At 45.1% G+C, this 24,916-nt stretch overlaps 1 protein-coding gene across 2 annotated transcripts; it reads right to left on the bottom strand.

Annotated features, from left to right (window-relative positions):
• Positions 1 to 1,348: 1,348 nt before the first annotated feature.
• On the bottom strand, positions 1,349 to 24,301 carry AAMDC (adipogenesis associated Mth938 domain containing). Of its 2 annotated transcripts, none has more exons than XM_060771227.2 (4): positions 24,216 to 24,301; positions 14,130 to 14,282; positions 6,278 to 6,373; positions 1,349 to 1,581 (listed from the first exon to the last, which is right to left on the bottom strand). In XM_060771227.2, the coding sequence occupies exons 2-4, from the start codon at positions 14,259 to 14,261 to the stop codon at positions 1,441 to 1,443; spliced, it is 369 nt and encodes a 122-aa protein (XP_060627210.2). In that variant the 5' UTR covers positions 14,262 to 14,282; positions 24,216 to 24,301; the 3' UTR covers positions 1,349 to 1,440. The 2 variants fall into 2 exon arrangements, with proteins under 2 accessions (XP_060627210.2, XP_067322577.1); XM_067466476.1 differs by lacking the exon at positions 24,216 to 24,301 and adding an exon at positions 19,071 to 19,091.
• Positions 24,302 to 24,916: the final 615 nt, after the last annotated feature.

The raw sequence follows: 24,916 nt of genomic DNA, 5'->3' as shown, positions 1-24,916 counted from the left end.
GGGGAGATGGTGGCGGGGTATAAATAAAATTATTATTATTATTATTATTATTATTATTATTATTATTATTATTACGATGTGGGGCTAGCCAGGCCTTTTGAACCGATACTGGAGACTGTTCTTAATGTACTAAAAATGAAAGCAAAAAGCATCATCTGTTAAATTTATGTGTTGTTGTAGGTTTTTTTGGGCTATATGGCCATGTTCTAGAGGCATTCTCTCCTGACGTTTCGCCTGCATCTATGGCAAGCATCCTCAGAGGTAGTGAGGTCTGTTGGAAGTAGGAAAATGGGTTTATATATCTATGGAATGACCAGGGTGGGACAAAGGAGTCTTGTCTGCTGGAGCTAGGTGTGAATGTTTCAACTGACCACCTTGATTAGCATATAATGGCCTGACAGTGCCTAGAGCAAACTTTTGTTGAGAGGTGAAATCACATTTAAAGCACCCTCAAAAGATGGCCATCCAGCCTCTCTTTAAAAGCCTCCAAGGAAGGAGCCTCCACCACACTCCAGGGCAGAGAGTTCCACTGCTGAACAGCTTTCACAGTTCATGTAACCATGAAAATTTATTTATTTATTTATTTGCTTTATTTTTTATACCGCATTTTTCAGCCTAATTCGGCGACTCAATGCGGTTTACAATGCAATTTATATAACAATAACAATTAGTTAAAACACAACATACACGACAGACAACACAAGACAACACAACATAGTCATCAACGCCTCAGTAAAAATCAGACTCCGTTCTCATAATCAAACAAAATCTCATAATGAACAAAATCTGGCTACCAGTATTAAAAAAAAAACTCTAAAATTACAACAGCACAACAACAGAGAGGAAACAAACAAGGACATCTAATCACCTCTCAACAAAAGTTTGCTCTAGGCACTGTCAGGCCATTATATGCTAATCAAGGTGGTCAGTTAAAGCATTCACACCTAGCTCCAGCAGACAAGAGTCCTTTGCCTCACCCTGGTCTTTCCACAGATATATAAACCCATTTTCCTACTTCCAACAGACCTCACAACCTCTTAGGATGTTTGCCATAGATGCAGGCGAAACGTCAGGAGAGAATGCTGCTAAAACATGGCCATATAGCCTAAAAAGATCTACAACAATCCAGTGATTCTGGCCATGAAAGCCTTCGACAATACATATTAAATGAATATCTGTGTGTGCAACTTTCAAAGACTCCCAAACGTATGATGCCCTAGTGTAGCCCCTTTCCCCATTTTAATCTTGTGATATTTCAGTTATACAGAGGCTCTGACTTCCTTCACACTATATTCACTGCAATTCGTTTTAGTTTCTTCACAAAGTATTCAAGGCCAGCATCAAGCAGTGAGACACAGATTCCTATATTGATCAAAAACAACTCTTTTTTGTGGCATCCACAGAAAGGCACAAAATTGCAGAAAATACTGGAGCGATACTCTAGCAGGTGGAGTGGAAGACGCCCCCCACTTTGACCCCTTTGGAGGCCAGAGCGTTGTATTCCCTCACTGCTTTCTCCGTCTGCAGGACTAACACATCGATCCCATGCTTCTTAAGGTATTCCACGGTGGATGGTGGCACCTGGACGGAACGGGAAGAGAAAATGCATGGAATCAGAGAGATGTTTTTACTATGATATTGCAGCAGTTTTATGTTCCAGCAGGCATGGGCAAACATCGACCCTCCATGTGCTTTGGACTCCAACTTCTACCGAACTGCATCTCATGACCCTTTTTGAAGTGGACTGGGGCATGAGAAGGCTGAGAGGAGATATGATAGCCATGTATAAATATGTGAGAGGAAGCCACAGGGAGGAGGGAGCAAGCTTGTTTTCTGCTTCCTTGGAGACTAGGACGCGGAACAATGGCTTCAAACTACAAGAGAGGAGATTCCATCTGAACATTAGGAAGAACTTCCTGACTGTGAGAGCCGTTCAGCAGTGGAACTCTCTGCCCCGGAGTGTGGTGGAGGCTCCTTCTTTGGAAGCATTTAAGCAGAGGCTGGATGGCCATCTGTCAGGGGTGATTTGAATGCAATATTCCTGCTTCTTGGCAGGGGGTTGGACTGGATGGCCCATGAGGTCTCTTCCAACTCTTTGATTCTATGATTCTATGATTCTATGACATTCTGCAATACTTGCTGAATCGAACACTATTTGTGTCTTAATATTTGCACTAATATTAAGTGGAACACATCTCACCACACTAAAACAGTGCATGTGGCTCTTAATGAGACATGCCGCATTATTACGGGGTGTCTGCGCCCTACACCACTGGAGAAATTACACTGTTTAGCTGGTATTGCACCACCTGACATCTAAAGAACAGACAAGCATCCCGAGCTCTGAAGATCACCTGGGAAGGAATCCCACTGGAGCATTGCAGCGCACCCAAATACCTGGAAGTCACCCTGGACTGTGCTCTGACCTACAAGAAGCACTGCCTGAACATCAAGCAAAAAGTGGGTGCCAGAAACAATATCATACGAAAGCTGACTGGCACAACCTGGGGATCACAACCAGATACAGTGAATACATCTGCCCTTGCGCTGTGCTACTCTGCTGCTGAGTATGCATGCCCAGTGTGGAACACATCTCACCACACTAAAACAGTGGATGTGGCATTATCACGGGGTTTCTGCGCCCTACACCACTGGCGAAATTACACTGCTTAGCCGGTATTGCACCACCTGACATCCGCCGGGAAGTAGCAGCCAATAGTGAAAGGACCAAGGCGGAGACATCTCCAGTTCATCCCCTGTTTGGGTATCAGCCAGCATGCCAACGACTTAAATCAAGAAATAGTTTTCTAAGTTCTCCAGAGACACTCGCTGGAACACCTCAGCAAGCAAGAGTTCAAAAGTGGCAGGCTCAAACCCAGAACCTCAACCAATGGCTGATACCAAATGAGAGACTCCCCCCTGGGCACACAGAAGACTGGGCGACTTGGAAGGTGCTGAACAGACTGAGCTCTGGCACCACGAGATACAGAGCCAACTTTCAGAAATGGGGCTAGAAAGTGGAATCCACGACATGCGAGTGCGGAGAGGAGCAAACCACTGACCACCTGCTGCAATGCACCCTGAGCCCTGCCACATGCACAAGGGAGGACCTTCTTGCAGCAACACCAGAAGCACTCCAAGTGGCCAGATACTGGTCAAAGGACATTTCATCAACTCTCATACTCACAAATTTTGTAATCTGCTTGTTTGACATGGAAGGTGGTGAACAGACTGAGCTCTGGCACCACGAGATACAGAGCCAACCTTCAGAAATGGGGCCACAAAGTGGAATCCACAACATGCGAGTGCGGAGAAGAGCAAACCACTGACCACCTGCTGCAATACAACCTGAGCCCTGCCACATGCACAATGGAGGAACTCCTTGAGGCAACACCAGAGTGGCCAGATACTTGTCAAAAGACATTTAATCAACTACCAAGCTTGCAAACTTTGTGTTTTTTTCTGTTTGTTTTGTTCTATTAGAAATGTAATAAAATGGTCTGGTTGCCCCTGACACGATAAATAAATATTTGCACTAAAATGTGCAATGCAAGGCCAGAAAGTTATTTTTGTTCTTTACAGTATGTTCTGTCTACTTGATCTTTATGAAACAAATTGCACCCGACGGCTGAATTTTGCCCATGCTTGGCCAACGTCAAAAGGAAATTGGAAGAGCACCAATTTTATTTATTTACTAGCCGTCCCCTGCCACGCGTTGCTGTGGCCCAATCTGTGTATATGTGTTCTGTGTGGGTATATGTGTGTGTATATCTTTGTGTATATGTGTATATAGTGTGTTTGCGTGTATATATATATCTGCGTGTGTGTGTTTGCGTGCATGTGTGTGTGTATGAAATGGTATATTTATTGTCGAAGGCTTTCATGGCCCGAATCACTGGGTTGTTGTAGGTTTTTTCGGGCTATATGGCCATGTTCTAGAGGCATTCTCTCCTGACGTTTCACCTGCATCTATGGCAAGCATCCTCAGAGGTAGCGAGGTCTGTTGGAACTAGGAAAATGGGTTTATATATCTGTGGAATGACCAAGGTGAGACAAAGGACTCTTGTCTGCTGGAGCTAGGTGTGAATGTTTCAACTGACTACCTTGATTAGCATATAATGGCCTGACAGTGCCTGGAGCAAACTTTTGTTGAGAGGTGATTAGATGTCCCGAAGGCGACTCAAGGCAGTTACAGTCGGCACAATTTGATGCTCCCAACAACATAAATTACCATTAAAAATAATTAACATATAATATAAAACCATATAAAACCAGTAAAAACATAAGTCCTCAGCTTCTCATTACTATTTTTTTTCCAATCGCATCGTCCAGTTATTCCATGGATCTAAATTTGCCAGTTACACTGCATTTGCAAAAACTTGCTCGAAAAGCCAGGTTTTGACTTGTTCTCGAATTGTTAGGAGGGAGGGGGCCGATCTAATGTCCCTAGGAAGGGAGTTCCACAGCTGAGGGGCCACCACTGAGAAGGCCCTGTATCTCGTCCCCGCCAACCGCATCTGCAAAGTCGGTGGGAGCAAGAGCAGGGCCTATTCAGAAGATCTTAGAGTCCTAGAAGGTTCATAAGGAGACAGGTAAGCTGGGCTGGAACCATTTAGGGCTTTATAGGCTAACTAACTTTGAATTGTGCCCAGTAGGAGATTGGCAGCCAGTGGAGTTAGCGCAGCAGAGGAATTGTGTGATCCCTGAGTGCCGCTCCTGTTAGTAACCTGGCTACTGCCCATTGGACCATTTGGAGCTTCCGAACAGTCTTCAAAGGCAACCCCATGTAGAGTGCATTGCAGTAGTCTATACCATAGTGTGGACTACTGTGGCCAAGTTAGACTTCCCAAAGGTTGGCACTACAAAACTAGGTAGGAGGAAATGAGCTGGCTGTTTTACCTTGATGGAAACCAAACATCTTGGTTTTCATCTGGACTGCAGTGACAAAAGGTAAAGCTGTTTGGTTCCATCCCTGACTGCACAAGTCTCTAGCCCTCAATGAGTAGTTAGACTAGAATCATAGAATCATAGAATCAAAGAGTTGGAAGAGACCTCATGGGCCATCCAGTCCAACCCCCTGCCAAGAAGCAGGAATATTGCATTCAAATCACCCCTGACAAATGGCCATCCAGCCTCTGTTTAAAAGCTTCCAAAGAAGGAGCCTCCACCACACTCCGGGGCAGAGAGTTCCACTGCTGAACGGCTCTCACAGTCAGGAAGTTCTTCCTCATGTTCAGATGGAATCTCCTCTCTTGTAGTTGGAAGCCATTGTTTCGTGTCCTAGTCTCCAGGGAAGCAGAAAACAAGCTTGCTTGCTCCCTCCTCCCTGTGGCTTCCTCTCACATATTTATACATGGTTATCATATCCCCACTCAGCCTTCTCTTCTTCAGGCTAAACATGCCCAGCTCCTTAAGCCGCTCCTCATAGGGCTTGTTCTCCAGACCCTTGATCATTTTAGTCGCCCTCCTCTGGACACATTCCAGCTTGTCAATATCTCTCTTGAATTGTGGTGCCCAGAACTGGACGCAAAATTCCAGATGTGGTCTAACCAAAGCAGAATAGAGGGGTAGCATTACTTCCTTAGATCTAGACACTATGCTCCTATTGATGCAGGCCAAAATCCCATTGGCTTTTTTTGCCGTCACATCACATTGTTGGCTCATGTTTAACTTGTTGTCCACGAGGACTCCAAGATCTTTTTCACACGTACTGCTCTCGAGCCAGGCATTGTCCCCCATTCTGTATCTTTGCATTTCGTTTTTTCTGCCTAAGTGGAGTATCTTGCATGTGTCCCTGTTGAACTTCATTTTGTTAGTTTTGGCCCATCTCTCTAATCTGTCAAGATCGTTTTGAATCCTGCTCCTGTCCTCTGGACTATTGGCTAGATCAGGAGTCCTCAATTTTTTTAAACAGAGAGCCAGGTCACAATCCCTCAAACCATTGGAGGACCGGATTATAATTTGAAAAAGAATATGAATGCATTCCTATGCACACTGCACTTATCTTATTTGTAATGCAAAAAAAAAAACCACTTTAAAACAATACAATAAATAAAATGAAGAACAATTTTAACAAATATAAACTTATTAGTATTTCAATGGGAAGTGTGAGCCTGCTTTTGGCTGATGAGATAGGACTGTTGTTGTGGTGTGCTTTCAAGTCATTTCAGACTTAGGTTGACCCTGAGCGAGGGCTGAGTAAATGACCTTGGGAAGCCGGATCTGGGTGAGGGTTATTTTTGAGTCTAACAGCTCTTGATTCCCAACCAAAAGGTACCTGCAAAGCCTCGCTCATACCGCGACCAATCACTAAGGTTTTGGCTCCTTTCTGAACAACTTCTTCCACATCTGCAGGCTGGACACCAGGGACGTGCTACATTGGGAAAGGGAAGAAGAAATGAGTTAGGGATGGAGAGTTTCCCGAAGAAAAACATTGTGCTTTACATGCAACTGCTACTGAATCATTGCAGTTGACATAAATGCCATTTATTTATTTATAGTGTCAGAAGCGAACAGAGGGTACAGTTGTTATGTATTTGAAAACACAACAACAACAACAAAACTTCATTTATACCCTGCCACCATTTCCCCAAGGGACTCGGAGCGGCTTACATGAGGCCAAACCCAACAACGCATCAATAAAACAAGAAAGCAATAAACAAAAACAATACAATTAGTATAAATCACATATAAACAGTACACACAAGGATTTAAGCAAAGTTTGCAAACTTGGCATTATATTAAATGTCGTCTGGCCACTTGGAGTGCCTCTGGTGTTGCTATAAGGAGGTCCTACATTGTGTATGTGGCTGGGCCCAGGTTGCATTGTAGTAAGTGGTCTGTGGTTTGCTCTTCTCCACACTCGCATGTTGTGGACTCCACTTCGTGGCCCCATTTCTTAAGATTGGCTCTACATCTCATGCTACCCGAGCGCAGTCTGTTCAGCGCCTTCCAAGTCGCCCAGTCTTCTGTGTGCCCAGGGGGGGAGTCTCTCATTCGATATCAGCCATGGCTTGAGGTTCCGGGTTTTAGCCTGCCACTTTTGGACTCTTGCTTGCTGAGATGTTCCAGCCAGTATCTCTTGGAAAACTATTTTTTTGATTTAAGGCATTGGCATGCTGGCTGATATCCAAACAGGGATGGGCAGGAGATGTCACTGCCTTGGCCCTTTCACAATAATAATAATAATAATAATAATAATAATAATAATAATACTTTATTTGTACCCTGCTACCATCTCCCCAAGGGACTCGGTGCAGCTTACATGAGGCCAAGGCCGAATACAACAATACAACCAAAACAACAACAGTACAAGCAATTAAAATAAAACATAGACGATAAAATATACAACATTATCAATAAGACAACACGCAATTAAAAACAGTGGGAAGGCCAAATGTACAGTTAAAATGGAAATAATGCTGGGACATGGCCGGAAGGTGATAGTGGTGTTTGTGGAAGGGCATATGAGCAGACCTAAAGCAATGTAAAGTGCTTTGGAGGACAAAGTGCTATGGGATCATTATTCCGGGAAGGCACACTGGAACAACCATGTCTTCAAGCTCCTCCTAAAGACTGCCAAAGTTGGGGCCTGTCTGATGTCTTTGGGGAGTGAGTTCCAGAGTCGAGGGGCCACCACCAAAAAGGCCCTCTCCCTCGTCCCCACCAACCGCCCCTGCGATGCTGGTGGGATCAAGAGCAGGGCCTCCCTGGAAGATCAAAGGGATCGTGTGGGTTCGTATACAGAGATGCAGTCTATTTATTTATTTATTTGCTTTACTTCTATACCGCATTTTTCAGCCTAGATTAGGCGACTCAATGTGGTTAGGCGACTCAGTCACGCATTATTGGCTGCTACTTCCCTGCTACTTTTATTAAGCCTTTCCTACAATGTCTCTCCGTATTCATGGCTTGTTTATGTTTCCCAATATAGTGTGTGCACACCTCTTTTACATGCGTTGAAGATGTAAATAATTATTGCATTGCCTTATGGTTTGTTGGCTGCAATAGGTATATTGACTGACTGACTCAAACTGCAAGAAGAGATGCCGTCTAAAAATTAGGAAGAACTTCTTGAGTTGTTCAACAGTGTCTGATGGAATATCCTTCTCTGGAAGTTTTTAAATAAAGTCTGGATGGCCATCAGTCAGGAGGGTTTTGATCATATATTCCTGCATGGTCCAATAGAATTGGACTAGATCAGTGGTTCTCAACCTTCCTAATTCCGTGACCCCCTTAATACAGTTCCTCATGTTGTGGTGACCCCCAACCATAAAATTATTTTTGTTGCTACTTCTTACTGTAATTTTGCTACTGTTATGAATGTTAATGTAAATATCTGATATGTATTTTTATTCACTGGGCCCAATTTGGCCCAAATACCAATACACCCAAATTTGAATATTGGTGGGGTTGGGGTGATTAATTTTGTCATTTTAGAGTTGTAGTTGCTGGGCTTTATAGTTCACCTACAATCAAAGAGCATTCTGAATTCCACCAACGAGGGAATTGAACCAAACTTGGGACACAGAACTCCCATAATCAAGAAAAAATACTGGAATGGTTTGGTGATCATTGACTTTGATTTTTGGAGTTGGCACGAATACCCAATACGCCCAAATGTGAACACTGGTAGAGTTTGGGGAAAATAGAACTTGACATTTGGGAGTTGTAGTTGCTGGGATTTATAGTTCACCTATAATCAAAGAGCATTCTGAACTCCAACAACGATAGAATTGAACCAAATGTGGCACACACAACTCCCATGACCCACAGAAAATACTGGAAGGGTTTGGTGGGCATTGACCTTGAGTTTTGTAGTTATAGTTCACCTAAATCCAGAGAGCACTGTGGACTCAAACAATGATGGATCTGGCTCAAACTTGGCACAAATACCCAATACACCCAAATGTGAACACTGGTGGAGTTTGGGGAAAATAGAGCTTGCCATTTGGGAATTATTGTTGCTGGGATGTATAGTTCACCTACAATCAAAGAGCATTCTAAACCACACCAACGATGGAATTGAACCCAACGTGGCACACAGAACTCCCATGACCAACAGAAAATACAGGAAGGGTTTGGTGGGCATTGACCTTGAATTTGGGAGTTGTAGTTCACATAAATCCAGGGAGCACTGTGGACTCAAACAATGATGGATCTGGACCAAACTTGGCACAAATACCCAATACGCCTAAAGATGAACACTGGTGGAGTTTGGGGAAAATAAGAGTTTGACATTTGGGAGTTGTATTTGCTGGGATTTATAGTTCACCTACAATCAAAGAGCATTCTGAACCACACCAATGATGGAATTGAACTAAACGTGGCACACAGAATTCCCATGACCCACAGAAAATACTGGAAGGGTTTGGTGCTCATTGACTTTGATTTTTGGAGTTGTAGTTCACCTACAATCAAAGAGCATTCCGGACCCCATCAATGATAGGGGCCAAACTTCCCACACAGAACCCCCACGACTAACAGAAAATACTGTGTTTTCTGATGGTCTTTGGAGATCCCTCTGACACCCTCCTCATGACCCCCCACCAGAGGTCCCGACCTCCAGGTTCAGAAACGCTGGACTAGATGGTCTTTGTGGTCTCTTCCAGCTTTATGATTCTATGATCACCTATGACAATTTTTTTGTATCGACAAAGCTATGCCCTGAGCCCTTTACATCTGCACATTGTTTTTCCTTTGCGCATTTGCGCTTCTTCGGTTGCCGTCTCTTTGAACACTTTCCCATTTAATGATGGCTCGCCGAAGCAGATGTGTCCTCTTCCCGTCCTGTTTGTTGCCTTCTCCTTCTCAACTCCCATTGCCATTTGGAACGACATTTGCATAATAAGGGACTGCCGGCAACCGTCTTTTGCCGACACGAAGCCTTTTGCGCTGAACACACAGCTGTTCCAAAACAGACTTTTCGAGCATTCGCAATCATCTATTTTTAACTTTCCGATAGAGACATTTCAACCAGCTTAAAATGTCAGATTTATAGGCAAATTGGTATCTTTGCCCAAGGTAAAAACAGGCACATTTGACACATTTTTTTGCAGGGCAAAGGCTTTCTGCAGCTAGTATTCCCCCCCTGTTTCCATTTGGAAAAAAACAGCAAATTGATGTGGTTTAACCCAGTTGGAGACAAATGCGCTCTCCAGCACAAACACACTCACATTCACAAGGCTGCACAGGAGGAGGATTTTTTTTCTCCCCTTCGCTATATCTCAAAACCCTGATGTGCTTTCATAGTGGTCACATGGCAGTTCCCAGACAAAAGGGAAAAAAGGTTCAGGTTTACAGTAATTAGAAGAGAATCAGCCAGGGAAAAGTGGCAGGGCCTCCAAGCCGCGTTCGGGAGAGAAAGCAAAGTCGTGAAAGAGCGAGAAAGGGGATTAGATTTCCAAGTGATAAAAGACTTGCCCAGGTGTAGCTGGGGATCACATCCCCCTTTCTTGGCAGCACATTTCTCTTTTCATGGCTGGAATCACTGGGTTGTAATAAGTTTTTCGGACTGCATGACCATGTTCCAGAAGCATTCTCTTCTGACATTTCTCCTGCATCTATGGCAGGCATCCTCAGAGGTTGAGAGGTCTGTTGGAAACTAGGAAAATGGGATTTATATATCTGTGCAATGTCCAGGGTGGAAGAAAGAACCCTTGTCTGTTGGAGGTAAGTGCGAACGTTGCAATTGGCCATATTGATTGTTGTTGTTGTTCATTCGTTCAGTCGTCTCCGACTCTTTGTGACCTCATGGACCAGCCCACGCCAGAGCTCCCTGTCGGCAGTCACCACCCCCAGCTCCTTCAAGGTCAGTCCAGTCACTTCAAGGATGCCATCTATCCATCTTGCCCTTGGTCGCCCCCTCTTCCTTTTGCCTTCCACTTTCCCCAGCATAATTGCCTTCTCTAGGCTTTGCTCTCTCCTCATGATGTGGCCAAAGGACTTCAACGTTGTCTCTAGTATCTTTCCCTCCAGTGAGCAGCCGGGCTTTCTTTCCTGGAGGATGGACTGGTTGGATCTTCTCGCAGTCCAAGGCACTCTCAGAACTTTCCTCCAACACCACAGCTCAAAAGCATCGGTCTTCCTTCGCTCAGCCTTCCTTAAGGTCCAGCTCTCACATCCATTGGTTATTATGGGGAATACCATTGCTTTGACTAGGCGGATCTTCTTTGCCAGTGTGATGTCTCTGCTCTTGACTATTTTATTGAGACTGGACATTGCTCTCCTCCCAAGAAGGAAACGTCATCTGATTTCTGGCGTCAGTCTGCGTCTGCAGTAATTTTTGTGCCTAGAAATACAAAGTCTGTCACGGCCTCCACGTTTTCTCCCTCTATTTTCCAGTTATCAATCATTCTTGTTGCCATAATCTTGGTTTTTTGATGTTTAGCTGCAACCCAGCTTTTGCGCTTTCTTCTTTCACCTTGATTAGAAGGCTCCTCAGCTCCTCCTCACTTTCAGCCATCAAAGTGGTATCATCTGTATATCTAAGGTTGTTATTTTTTCATCCAGCAATTTTTACTCCAGCCTTGCATTCATCAGGCCCTGCACATCGCATGAAGTGTTCTGCATACAAGTTGAATAGGTTGTGTGTGAGTATACAGCCCTGCCATACTCCTTTCCCAATCTTAAACCAATAGGTTGTTCCTTGGTCTGTTCTTACTGCTGCTACTTGGTCCTTATACAGATTCCTCAGGAAACAAACAAGGTGACTTGGTATCCACATACCACCAAGAACTTGCCACAATTTATTATGAGATTTGAATGAAAAGTAATGCCTCCACCTTCGTATCTCCTCAACAGATGGCAGTCCTGGTATGCGGCAGGTACTGGCTTGTTCAGTAGACTCTCCCCTATAGTTTTATTTTGGCGGGAAGCCTTAGCATTGAATGGTTGTGTTGTTAAAGTGCAAAGTATGGAACCCTGCACAGACAGTCACTCAATGTGACTTAAGCAATGTGCAGTCATTGAATTCTTGACAGCAGAAGGTGTCACCCCAAAGGAGATTCATCAGAGAATGCAAGCTGTTTATGGTGATTGTGTTGATGTGAATACTGTGCATCGTTGGGCAAGTAAGTTGAGGTGGGAAAATCTGACTTGCGTGACAAACTAAGAGTTGGACGTCCTGTTACAGCAACCACCGAGTTTCACAAGCAGAAGGTTGAGAGATTGAGATGCAGATGGTGTTATCCATATTGATTTCCTTGAATGTAGAACAACAATAAATTCAGAGCGTTACATCACAATGCTGCGAACTTTGAAACGACAGCTAACAAGGGTCCGAAAAGAAAAGGAGAATGTTTTCCTGCAGCATGATGATGCCAGACCACACACTTCACATGCCATCACAGCAGAACTTCAGAGACTGTGTTCTGTCACCACTGGGTCCGAACAAAATGTCTTTATTCTATAGAGCGCACACTTTAAACCCAGTGGGAAGCCGAAGTGCCTGAAGAGAGATTGTTAGAGATTTCCAGAAGTAATGGGCTTTAGAGTTCTTTAAAGGTACAAAAAGGTCTTTATTAAGGAACAAATCTTCAAACAACATTTCAAGGCTTTCTTATACTAGTCTTTAAGAGACTGGCACTGACTTGGTTTCACTGTACTATCTTAACATGAAGAAGAACCCTTTGTAATCTCTCCCAGGCTGTCCATCACCTAGGCCTCGCTGGTCTGGGTAAAACTGCCGATCCCCAAATGCGTCTGGAAACCGAGTAACCTACCAGACGAAGCTAGAAGATGTTTTGCTGGAATTCTAAGGTTCTGCAGTGATGTCCTGTAGAAACTTCAGGGCTGTTTTCCCCTCTGGTGCTGTGAGGCTGAGAGGCTGTGAGCTCTCAGCCAGAGCCTTTGGGACCTTTTCCTTCTGTTTCCCTGGAACTGGATGGTCACTGGATGACCCCTGGATGGACCCCGGATCACCTTTGGATGATCCCCGGATGGCTATTTCTATTTCCCCGGAAGGTTTGAGGAATGAAGCCTTTCCTACAGGACTAGCTGATCTGTGTCCTATAGACTGCCTTCCTTGTGTGTGACTGAAAAATGGCCCCTTCCCTCCAAAAAAACCCAGAGAGGGGCGGGACCAGGGATCCTAACTATTACTGACAGGTGGCTTGCCCTATGAATGCAGCCAAAGGAAGCCACCTATCTGCAAAGTCCCTGCAACTTAGGACTATGAACAAACACTCAGTGCAAAACACAAATTTGGAGCCCCTGGAACACCCGTTCCAAAACAGACTGGATCCCACCACCGTATGGCACCCTCCATACAGTCCAGATTTAGCACCGTCTGACTTCCATCTGTTCCCGATAATGAAAGAAGATCTGTAGGGACACCATTATGTTTCTGATGAAGACGTTGAAAGAACTGTGAGAGTTGCCTTCGGGCTGAGAGGGGCGGTACACAAATAAAGTAAATAATAAATAAACAGAGTGTTGACTTCTTCCGTGACAGCTTCAGAAAACTTGTTCATTGTTGGCAGAAATGTATCCAATTGTCTGGTGATTATGTGGAGAAGTGAATAGTGGTATTTAAAGAGCACATTCTAAGGATTATTTCCGTGTTTGATTTATTAAAATATTCCCATCCAAACCCAAGTATGTGAGAGGAAGCCACAGGGAGGAGGGAGCAAGCTTGTTTTCTGCTTCCTTGGAGACTAGGACGCGGAACAATGGCTTCAAACTACAAGAGAGGAGATTCCATCTGAACATTAGGAAGAATTTCCTGACTGTGAGAGCCGTTCAGCAGTGGAACTCTCTGCCCCGGAGTGTGGTGGAGGCTCCTTCTTTGGAAGCTTTTAAGCAGAGGCTGGATGGCCATCTGTCAGGGGTGATTTGAATGCAATATTCCTGCTTCTTGGCAGGGGGTTGGACTGGATGGCCCATGAGGTCTCTTCCAACTCTTTGATTCTATGATTCTATGATTCTAAGTAACGAAGGTGGAGGCATTACTTTTCATTCAACCCTCATATGATCCACACAGTCAAAGGCTTTAACAGATTACACTACACAAAAATGAATCTATCCCTTGTTGAGTTACAACATCATGCAGTGGAGTTATAGCTTGGGTATTAGAAAAGACATTACATTTCATGGGCCACAGATAAGTCGCAAGGTGTGATCAGACCTACTTCCGTTCCCGTCTCCCTCCAATCCCACGTGCGGCTGCCTCCCGGCCACACTTTGCAGTCCTTGTATGTCGTGGAGCAGCCTTTCACCGTCATCCGGCCCCAGGAAATGGAAGCGATTTCGGGAGAAGACATCGCCGGAGATTATTCAAGTTTCTGAAAGATAAGAAGGAAGGAAAACAATGTAAGGGAGACGTCTTCTTGGTGACCAAAACATTTCAGGAGCAGAAAGATTCATTGTCATTGTCACACAGGAGGAAGAGTAAGATCACTAGGGATTATAGAATCATAGAATCAAAGAGTTGGAAGAGACCTCATGGGCCATCCAGTTCAACCCCCTGCCAAGAAGCAGGAATATTGCATTCAAATCACCCCTGACAAATGGCCATCCAGCCTCTGTTTCAAAGCTTCCAAAGAAGGAGCCTCCACCACACTCCAGGGCAGAGAGTTCCACTGCTGAACGGCTCTCACAGTCAGGAAGTTATTCCTCATGTTCAGATGGAATCTCCTCTCTTGTAATTCGAAGCCATTGTTCCACATCCTAGTCTCCAAGTGATATCGAGCTCTTTTGGAGGGTCCTCCCAGCGAGGGAGGTCCCGGAAGACCGCGAATGGGGTCTTGGCCTTGGTGAGCTGCCAGCGAACGCCAATCCAAAAAGACGCAAAAATATTAAAAATCAATCTCACCAGGCTGAAGAGATATCCGCGACCGAGGCGTTTATTTAGCGATTCAGCTGAAAAGGATGCGTTACAGGGATGAATCCTCCATAAGCATACAGTACAGTGATTTTCAGGCAAAACAAAGCAAACCCGGTTTGAATCTCCGCCCGCCTTCTGTCAGTTTCCTCTGTCCTGATTGGCCGGCTCCGGAACAGCTGGGAGGAGGCTTGGCCGCTGGTCCCGCCTTTCCTCCAATCGCCGGCCGCTGTCGCCTCCAGGGGGCCAATCAGAGCCCTCGGAGCGCCTCTGAAGATTGTCCAATCAGCGGCCAGGAGGCGGGATGTAGTTTGACAGCGCAGAGGGGCGGAATGCCTGGGAGGCGTCCGCCAGCTGATTGATAATCTTTTGTCCTTACACGGCAGGGTGGCAGACGGGGGAAACAAGGGATTTCCTGATTTCTGATAGCAGATGTGTATAGACATAAAGAAGGGGCTATTGGTGGTATTTGGATCTCAACTCTGTAGACAAAGGGGATCCTTAATCACAAAGGAGCGTACACAAATACCATGATTGATTTAATTAGTCCGTTTTCCGGGTTTCGGTTGACAAATCTTTGGCTTGTTTGTCTGACTCTGAAAACAAGCTTTAGGATAATGCCAACCCTGTTCCATGCAATATGTCAATATGAATGGGGTTTTCAAAGGAGATTGGATTTCCTTTGCTGTGGCCTCAGGTCACATCCTTTCTTGGTAGGGCAAAGTTCAGGGGGAAAAATAGGGAGAAAAAGGGCAAAGGGTACATCTCATAGATTTCATATTTTTCATATCATATATCATACATTTCATATAAGGGTCCCCATCCTACCCCATCCCAGCAAAGTTTATTAGAGGCAGTAATAATTGATAAAAGCAATTCATCAGAGTTCTTGAGGTATGATCTTCTTGGCAAGGGCGCATGTAGGCTAGAGGTTTTTGAGTCCAAAAGTGTGGCTGAAAACAGTCCGGGATGTGGAGCAGAAAGTCAATAGGAGAGGGCGAGCAAGAGAGTTCAAACAAAAGGGGGGGGGCTTCCGGGTTGCGATCTGTGAAGCAGTGTCCTTTGGGAAACTACATTTCCCTGATCAGGGGCCAGGGTCCAGTGCACAAGCCAGAGAGTTCACAGAGAGGAAACAGGAACCCAGTTATGTGTGCTGGGTCAGGAAGCAGCAGAATCCATGGTCCGGCCCTTGCCGAACTACAAATACTTGGGGGGGGAAGATGCTCTGCATCACAAGGAAGCAGAAAACAAGCTTGCTCCCTCCTCCCTGTGGCTTCCTCTCACATATTTATACATGGCTATCATGTCTCCTCTCAGCCTTCTCTTCTTCAGGCTAAATATGCCCAGCTCCTTAAGCCGCTCCTCATAGGGCTTGTTCTTCAGACCCTTGATCATTTTAGTCGCCCTCCTCTGGACACATTCCAGCTTGTCAATATCTCTCTTGAATTGTGGTGCCCAGAATTGGACACAGTATTCCAGGTGTGGTCTAACCAAAGCGGAATAGAGCATGGGGAGCATGACTTCCCTAGATCTAGACACTATGCTCCTCTTGATGCAGGCCAAAATCCCATGGGCTTTTTTTGCCGCCACATCACATTGTTGGCTCATGTTTAACTTGTTGTCCACGAGGACTCCAAGATCTTTTTCACACGTACTGCTCTCGAGCCAGGCATCAGTCCCCCATTCTGTATCCTTGCATTTCGTTTTTCCTGCCAAAGTGGAGTATCTTGCATTTGTCATTGTTGAACTACATTTTGTTAGTTTTGGCCCATCTCTCTAATCTGTCAAGATTGTTTTGAATCCTGTTCCTGTCCTCTGCTCTCCCTCCCAATTTGGTGTCGTCTGCAAACTTGATGATCCTGCCTTCTAGCCCTTCATCTAAGTCATTAATAAAGATGTTGAACAGGACCGGGCCCAGGACGGGAAAACCCTGCAGCACTCCACTTGTCACTTCTTTCCAGGATGAAGAGGAAGCATTGGTGAGCACTCTCTGGGTTCGTCCATTTAACCAATTACAGATCCATCTCACCATAGTTTTTTGCCTAGCCCACATTGGACTAGTTTCCTTGCCAGAAGGTCACGGGGGACCTTGTAGAAGGCCTTCCTGAAATCCAGGTACGCCACATCCACAGCATTCCCTGCATCTATCCAGCTTGTAACTCTATCAGGAGTTTAAGTTATTTGTTCTATGCTCAGTCCTGCCCAGTTGTTCTAAGAAGGATCCATCTTACCAAAAACTCTGCAAACTGGAGATTTAGAGAGTTTAAGAATGGTAAACAACGTAAACACCCCAAAGGCACCAGATGTCACTTAATTTTGGAAGCTAAGCAGGGTCAGCTTAGCTTTCAAAAGATCGAACTGCAAAGACTCTGGCACAAGCCAATCAAGGTGGTCCCAGTGGTGATCGGCACACTGGGTGCAGTGCCTAAAGACCTTGGCCTGCCTAAACACTTGGGAAGTGTCTGACGTATGATCCAATACAACAGCCAGCAGAGTGATCTTGTCTGCTGTTGACACATCTTATTGTGTTTCTAATAATAATAATAATAATAATAATAATAATAATAATAATAATAATAATAATGTATTGTCGAAGGCTTTCATGGCCAGAATCACTGGGTTGTTGTAGGTTTTTTCGGGTTATATGGCCATGTTCTAGAGCAGTGTTTCTCAACCTTCCTAATACCGCGGCCCCTTATTACAGTTCTACCGCGACCCCCAGCCATCAAATTATTTTCGTTGCTACTTCATAATTGTAATTTTGCTACTGTTATGAATCGTAATGTAAATATCTGATCTCCAGGATGTATTTTCATTCACTGGACTAAATTTGGCACAAATACCCGATACGCTCAAATTAGACTACTGGCAGGGTTGGAGGGGTTGATTTTGTCATTTGGGAGTTGTAGTTGCAGGGATTTATAGTACACCTACAATCAAAGAGCATTCTGGACTCCACCAATGAGGGAATTGAACCAAACTTGGCCCACAGAACTCCCATGACCAACAGAAAACACTGAAAGGTTTTGGTGGGCATTGACCTTGAGTTTTGGAGTTGTAGTTCACCTACATCCAGAGAGCACTGTGGACTCAAACAATGATGGATCTGGACTAAACTTGGCACAGATACTCAATATGCTCACATGTGAACACTAGTGGAGTTTGGGAAAAAGAGGCCCTGACATTTGGGAGCTGTAGTTGCTGGGATTTATAGTTCACCTACACTCAAAGTGCCCCTTGAATCCCACCAATGATAGAATTGGGCCAAACTTCCCACATAGAACCCCCATAATCAACAGAAAATACTGCAGGGATTTGGGAGGAATTGACAGTGATTTAGGGGAGATGTAGTTCACCTACCTCTGGAGAGCACTGTATTCCTAAGACCATCAGAAATATGTGTTTTCTGATGGTCTTTGGTGACCCCTCTGACACCCTCTCGCGGTTCCCAGGTTGAGAAACGCTGGAGTAGATCAATAGGTACTGCTTCGGCGGGAAAGTAATGGCACTCCATCCAGTCATGCTGGCCACATGACCTTGGAGGTGTCTATGGACAATGCTGACTCTTTGGCTTAGAAATGGAGATGAGCATCAACCTGCAGAGTCGGACACGACTGAACTTAATGTCAAGGGGAAACCTTTACCTTTATAACACAAACATTGCAAAATCTGGAAGAAAAAAACCCCAAAAATCCCAAACCCCTTTGATCCCAAGCATTTTGGAAAAGAGGCGCTCAACCTGCACGAGCAAACACACATTATATTCACTGTCTGGAAGCCGATTTTGCCTGCAATTTTGACAGAACCGACTTCACCTCAATATGATTAGGAACTGCTCAAAAAGCACCAGCTGTTCCTTCCCAGTCCCCAAATCCCAAGCCACGATGCCTTTTTAATGGCAAACAGCAAGAGCCTTCCAATCCCTTTCACACTGCAGAATGCAATTCCTCTCTAATAACTCAACTTCACAGTTTCGCTGCTGGTCGAACTGGCCTTTCAGCCTGAGATGTGTATCGCGTACCCTTTCCAGTGCTTCACATTTTCCCATAAATCCTTTGCAAAGGGAGTACGGCCAACCTCTTTTTCAAAAACCAATCTCCTCTCTCTCTCTCTGCCTTTCTTTCTATTCAGATATATAGATATGTATATAAAAGCAATCTTGGGATTAAGAGATTTTCTTGTCCCACTGGAAAGCCACAAGGAACGCCCGCTGACAGTTATACAAAGGATCAAATAACGCAAGGCAGACCTTTCAACCTCGCTCCAGAGGAAGGCAGAGCGGAAAGCTTCCCGACGGTAGATACTCTTCCCCGACGCTCGTCAAAAGCGAATTTTGTTTCAAAATGCCAGACCAAGAGAAACCAAGCTTTTGGCTCTGAACTGGCCCAAGATTCACAGGGGAAAAGAAGTGGCTTCTTATTCTCTCTCTACCTCAAATGAATAAGCAATACCCACTGCTATTCCTATAGAGGAAAACTATTGTAGCGTACCTGGATTTTAGTAAGTCCTTCGACAAGGTCCCCCATGACCTTCTGGCAAACAAATTAGACCAATGTGGGATAGGCAAAACTACGGTGATGTGGATCGGTAATTGGTTAAATGGACGAACCCATAGGGTGAATCTCCCCAAGGCTTCCTCTTCATCCTGGAATGAAGTGACGAGTGGAGTGCCACAAGCAGGGTTCCGTCCTGGGCCCGGTCCTGTTCAACATCTTTATTAATGACTTAGATGAAGGGCTAGAAGGCATGATCTTCAAGTTTGCAGATGACACCAAATTGGGTGGGAGAGCCAAGACTCCAGAGGACAGGAGCAGGATTCAAAACGATCTTGACAGATTAGAGAGATGAATGATCAAAACACAATGAAGTTCAACAGGGACAAATGCAAGATACTCCACTTAGGCAGAAAAAATGAAATGCAAAGATACAGAATGGGGGATGATGCCTGGCTCGAGAGAAGTACGTGTGAAAAAGATCTTGGACCTCGTGGACAGCAAGTTAAACATGAGCCAACAATGTGATGTGGCGGCAAAAAAAGCCAATGGGATTTTGGCCTGCATCAATAGGAGCATAGTGTCTAGGTCCAGGGAAGTCATGCCCCCCCAAGCTCTATTCTGCTTTGGTTAAACCACACCTGGAATATTGTGTCCAATTCTGGGCACCACAGTTTAAGAGAGATATTGACAAGCTGGAATGTGTCCAGAGGAGGGCGACTAAAATGATCAAGGGTCTGGAGAACAAGCCCTATGAGGAGCGGCTTAGGGAACTGGGCATGTTTAGCCTGAAGAAGAGAAGGCTGAGAGGGGATATGATAGCCATGTACAAATATGTGAGAGGAAGCCACAGGGAGGAGGGAGCAAGCTTGTTTTCTGCTTCCTTGGAGACTAGGGCGCGGAACAATGGCTTCAAACTACAAGAGAGGAGATTCCATCTGAACATTAGGAAGAACTTCCTGACTGTGAGAGCCGTTCAGCAGTGGAACTCTCTGCCCCGGAGTGTGGTGGAGGCTCCTTCTTTGGAAGCTTTTAAACAGAGGCTGGATGGCCATCTGTCAGGGGTGATTTGAATGCAATATTCCTGCTTCTTGGCAGGGGGTTGGACTGGATGGCCCAGGAGGTCTCTTCCAACTCTTTGATTCTATGATTCATCAGCCAAAAGCAGGCCCACACTTCCCATTGAAATACTAATAAGTTTATATTTGTTAAAATTGTTCTTAATTTTAATTATTGTGTTGTTTTAAAGTGTTTTTTTTTTACACTACAAATAAGATATGTGCATAGGAATTCATTCATGTTTTTTTTCAAATTATAATCCGGCCCTCCAACAGTTTGAGGGACTGTGACCTGGCCCTCTGTTTAAAAAGTTTGAGGACCCCTGCTCTAGAGGAAACCTATTGTTGTTGTTTATTCGTTTAGTCATTTCTGACTCTTCGTGACCTCATGGACCAGCCCATGCTAGAGCTCCCTGTCAGCCGTCACCACCCCCGAGCCGTGTCCCGGATGTCGATATCGACCCAGACAGCGTCTTCAAATACGTTGTCGTTATGTCGGAGGAGACCGGGCAGAATAAAGAAGTCGTCCGCGGCTACGCCTGGGCCGAGTACCACGCTGACATTTACTACAAAGTGGCCGAAGAGTTGGAGAAGCAAGGCTTCGACTGCCAGTGCCTCGGAGGCGGACGCATCTCCCACCAAAGCCAAACCAAGAAGATCCACGTTTATGGCTACTCCGTAGGTTTCGGCTGAGCCAAACACTCCGTTTCCACCGAGAAACTGAAGGCTGCCTTTCCTGACTATGAGGTCACCTGGTCCGACGAAGGATATTGACTGTTACAGGATCTGGACAGAGGCTTCCATGGCTCTATGGGTGTCTGCCCTGCTTCCCGTCCCAACAGGGAGTGGACAGACGGAGAGGGAATGGGTGTCCATCCTCCTGTGGAGGCCAGGGGGGTCCCCTAAACCAAGTCAGATGGAATAAATGCATATCTCTTGTATCAAAAAAAAAAAAAGAAAAAAGAATACCATCCATCCATCTTGCCCTTGGTTGGCCCCTCTTCCTTTTTCCTTCCATTTTCCCCAGCATCATTGTCTTCTCCAAGCTTTCCTTTCTTTTCATGATGTGGCCAAAGGACTTCATCTTGGCCTCTACTATCCTTCCCTCCAATGAGCAGTCTGCTTTATTTCCTGAAGTATATGCTAGTTGGATAATAATAATAATAATAATCCTTTATTTATACCTCGCTACCATCTCCCACAGGACTCGGTGCGGCTTACAAGAGGCCGAGCCCAAAATACATCAGAACGAAAACATAACCACAACAATACAATACAACAATAAATAATTCATAGCAAGGCAAAAACGATAACAAAATATCACGACGCAATTTAAAACCTGGCAGGGCCAAATGTAATGATTAAATTTTTTAAAAAATGCTGGGCATGTCCAGGTGAAAAAGGATGGATATTTGGGAGTAAGTGGGTATGCAGACAATTCTAACTCTCTCATAAAGTGCATTTGGGACATATTGCTTAGGATTCCTTAATCTGGGAAGGCACACTGGAACATCCATGTTTTCAAGCTCCTTCTGAAGACTGCCAATGTTGGGGCCTGCCTGATGTCCTTAGGGAGGGAGTTCCAGAGTCGTGGGGCCACCACTGAGAAGGCCCTGTCCCTCGTTCCCACCAATCGCGCTTGTGATGCAGGTGGGATCGTGAGCAGGGCCTCTCCAGATGAACGAAGAGATCATGTGGGTTCGTATACGGAAATGCGGTCATGCAGGTAGGTGGGTCCCAAACCCACCTGCACCTTGAATTGAGCCCAGAAAATGAACGGCAGCCAATGGAGCTCCTTAAACAGGAGGGTTGACCTCTCCCTGTAAGGAGCACAACCTGGCTGCCGCCTGGATCTTCTCACGGTCCAAGGCACTCTCAGAACTTTCCTCCAACACCACAGCTCAAAAGCATCGATCTTCCTTTGCCTTCCCTAAGGTCCAGCTCTCACATCCGTAGGTTACTACAGGGAAGACCATGGCTTTGACTAGGCGGATCTTTGTTGCCAGTCTGATGTCTCTACTCTTTACTATTTTATCGAGACTGGACATTGCTCTCCTCCCAAGAAGTAAGCGTCTTCTGATTTCCTGGCTACAGTCTGCATCTGCAGTAATCTTTGCACCTAGAAATACAAAGTCTGTCACGGCCTCCACATTTTCTCCCTCTATTTTCCAGTTGTCAATCATTCTTGTTACCATAATCTTGGTTTTTTTTATGTTTAGCTGCAACCCGGCTTTTGCGCTTTCTTCTTTCACCTTGATTAGAAGGCTCCTCAGCTACTCCTCGCTTTCGGCCATCAGAGTGGTGTCATCTGCATATCTGAGGTTGTTAATGTTTCTTCCAGCAATTTTCACCCCAGCTTTGCATTCATCAAGCCCCGCACATCCTCGCATGATGTGTTCTGCATGCAAATTAAAAAGGTTGGGTGAGAGGATGCAGCCTTGCCGTACGCCTTTCCCAATCTTGAACCAGTCTGTTGTTCCGTGGCCAGTTCTGACTGTTGCTACTTGGTCCTTGTACAGATTCCTCAGGAGAGAGACAAGGTGGCTTGGGATGCCCATCCCACCAAGAACTGGCCACAGTTTATTATGATCCACACAGTCAAAGGCTTTAGAATAGTCAATGAAGCAGAAGTAGATGTTTTTCTGAAACTCCCTGCCTTTCTCCATTATCCAGCGGATATTGTCAATCTGGCCTCTCGTTCCTCTGCCTTTTCTAAACCCAGCTTGAACGTCTGGCAACTCTCGCTCCATGTATTGCTGGAGTCTTCCTTGCAGGATCTTGAGCATTACCTTACTGGCATGAGAAATAAGGGCCACTGTACGGAAGTTGGAGCAGTCTTTCGCATTTCCCTTTTTTGGTATGGGGATATAAGTGGATTTTTTCCAATCTGATGGCCATTCTTGTGTTTTCCATATTTGCTGGCATATGGCATGCATCACCTTGACAGCATCATCTTTTAAGATTTTAAACAGTTCAGCTGGGATCTCGTCGTCTCCTGCTGCCTTGTTGTTAGCAATGCTTCTTAAGGCCCATTCAACCTCACTCCTCAGGATGTCTGGTTCTAATTCATTCACCACACCATCAAAGCTATCCTCGATATTATTCTCCTTCCTATACAGATCTTCTGTATAGTCTTGCCACCTCCTCTTGATCTCTTCAGCTTCTGTTAGGTCCCTGCCATCTTTGTTTCTTATCATACCAATTTTTGCCTGAAATTTACCTCCAATGTTTCTGATTTTCTGGAAGAGGTCTCTTGTCCTTCCTATTCTGTTGTCTTCTTCCACTTCCATGCATTGCTTATTTAAAAATAGTTCCTTATCTCTTCTGGCTAACCTCTGGAATTGCGCATTTAACTAGGCATATCTCCCCTTATTATCCCTGTTTCCTTTTGCTTTCCTCCTTTCTTGGGCTACTTCCAGTGTCTCAGCAGACAACCATTTTGCCTTCTTGGTTTTCTTTTTCTCTGGGACGTGCTTTGTTGCCGCCTCCTGAACAATGTCGCGGACTTCTGTCCATAGTTCTGTCCATACACAAATATAGACACACATATATACACACATAAAACACATATAGACAGACTGGGCCACAGCAACGCGTGGCAGGGGACGGCTAGTAGTACAATATAATATATACTATTATATTGTACTATAATATACCAGAATATATATATCTATATAATGTACTACCAGCATATAATAAAATATAATACTAATTTAAGCATTATTAAAAGTAGATTAAGAATTATAGTATTAAAATATAAAAGGATCCATTAATGATAATGGCAAATGAACACCTAATTAGTAAACATTGGCAGAACGGTTCTCCAAAGTTGGCAGCACTCACCTATCTTGAGCAGAGACCACAACAAACTGACTGCTTCCCATATTAGTCAAGAGAGACCCCTGATTGGGCGCCGACTATTGACTGACACCGCCCGCGGCCATTAAGAAATCGGAAGCCCAACCCACTTTCTTGCTTGGCCACGCCCCCTTTTCCCCTTCGGACTCACAGTCTCTTTTTCCCTAGCGCTGAATGCCTGCTTCCCTTATTAGCCAAGCGAGACCCCTGATTGGGCGCCTTCTATTGATTGACACTAAGAAATGGGAAGCCCCACCCACTTTCTTGCTTGGCCACGCCTCCTTTCCCTTTGGACTCACAGTCTCTTTTTTTCCCTAGCGCTGACTATGCGCCTTCCTTATTAGTAAAGCGAGACCTCTGATTGGGCGCCGCCTATTGACTGACACCGCCCGCGGCCACTGAGAAATAGGAAGCCCCACCCACTTTCTTGATTGGCTACGCCCCCTTTCCCTTTGGACTGAAACTCTCTTTTTTTATTACATGCTTCCCATATTAGTCAAGCGAGACCCCTGATTGGGCGCCGCCTGTTGACTGACACCTCCTGCGGCCACTAAGAAATTGGAAGCCCCACCTACCATCTTGCTTGGCCACGCCCACTTTCCCTTTGGACTCACACACTCTTTTTTTCCCTAACGCTGACTGCCTGCTTCCCTTATTAGTCAAGCGAGACCCCTGATTGGGCGCCG

This window comes from Anolis sagrei, chromosome 3, assembly GCF_037176765.1.
Source record: "Anolis sagrei isolate rAnoSag1 chromosome 3, rAnoSag1.mat, whole genome shotgun sequence".
In the NCBI taxonomy this organism is placed as follows: domain Eukaryota; kingdom Metazoa; phylum Chordata; class Lepidosauria; order Squamata; family Dactyloidae; genus Anolis; species Anolis sagrei.
The sequence above is the reverse complement of the archived record's forward strand: the minus strand, read 5'-3'. Positions and strand labels throughout refer to the sequence as shown.

Excerpts from the sequence above, each read along its gene's own strand:
- AAMDC (XM_060771227.2), bottom strand. The coding sequence starts at position 14,261 with ATGTCTTCTCCCGAAATCGCTTCCATTTCCTGGGGCCGGATGACGGTG. Across the intron at positions 6,374-14,129 it reads GGAGGGAGACGGGAACGGAA|CACGTCCCTGGTGTCCAGCC; the intron begins GTAGGTCTGATC and ends TTCCCAATGTAG. Across the intron at positions 1,582-6,277 it reads GTATGAGCGAGGCTTTGCAG|GTGCCACCATCCACCGTGGA; the intron begins GTACCTTTTGGT and ends CGTTCCGTCCAG.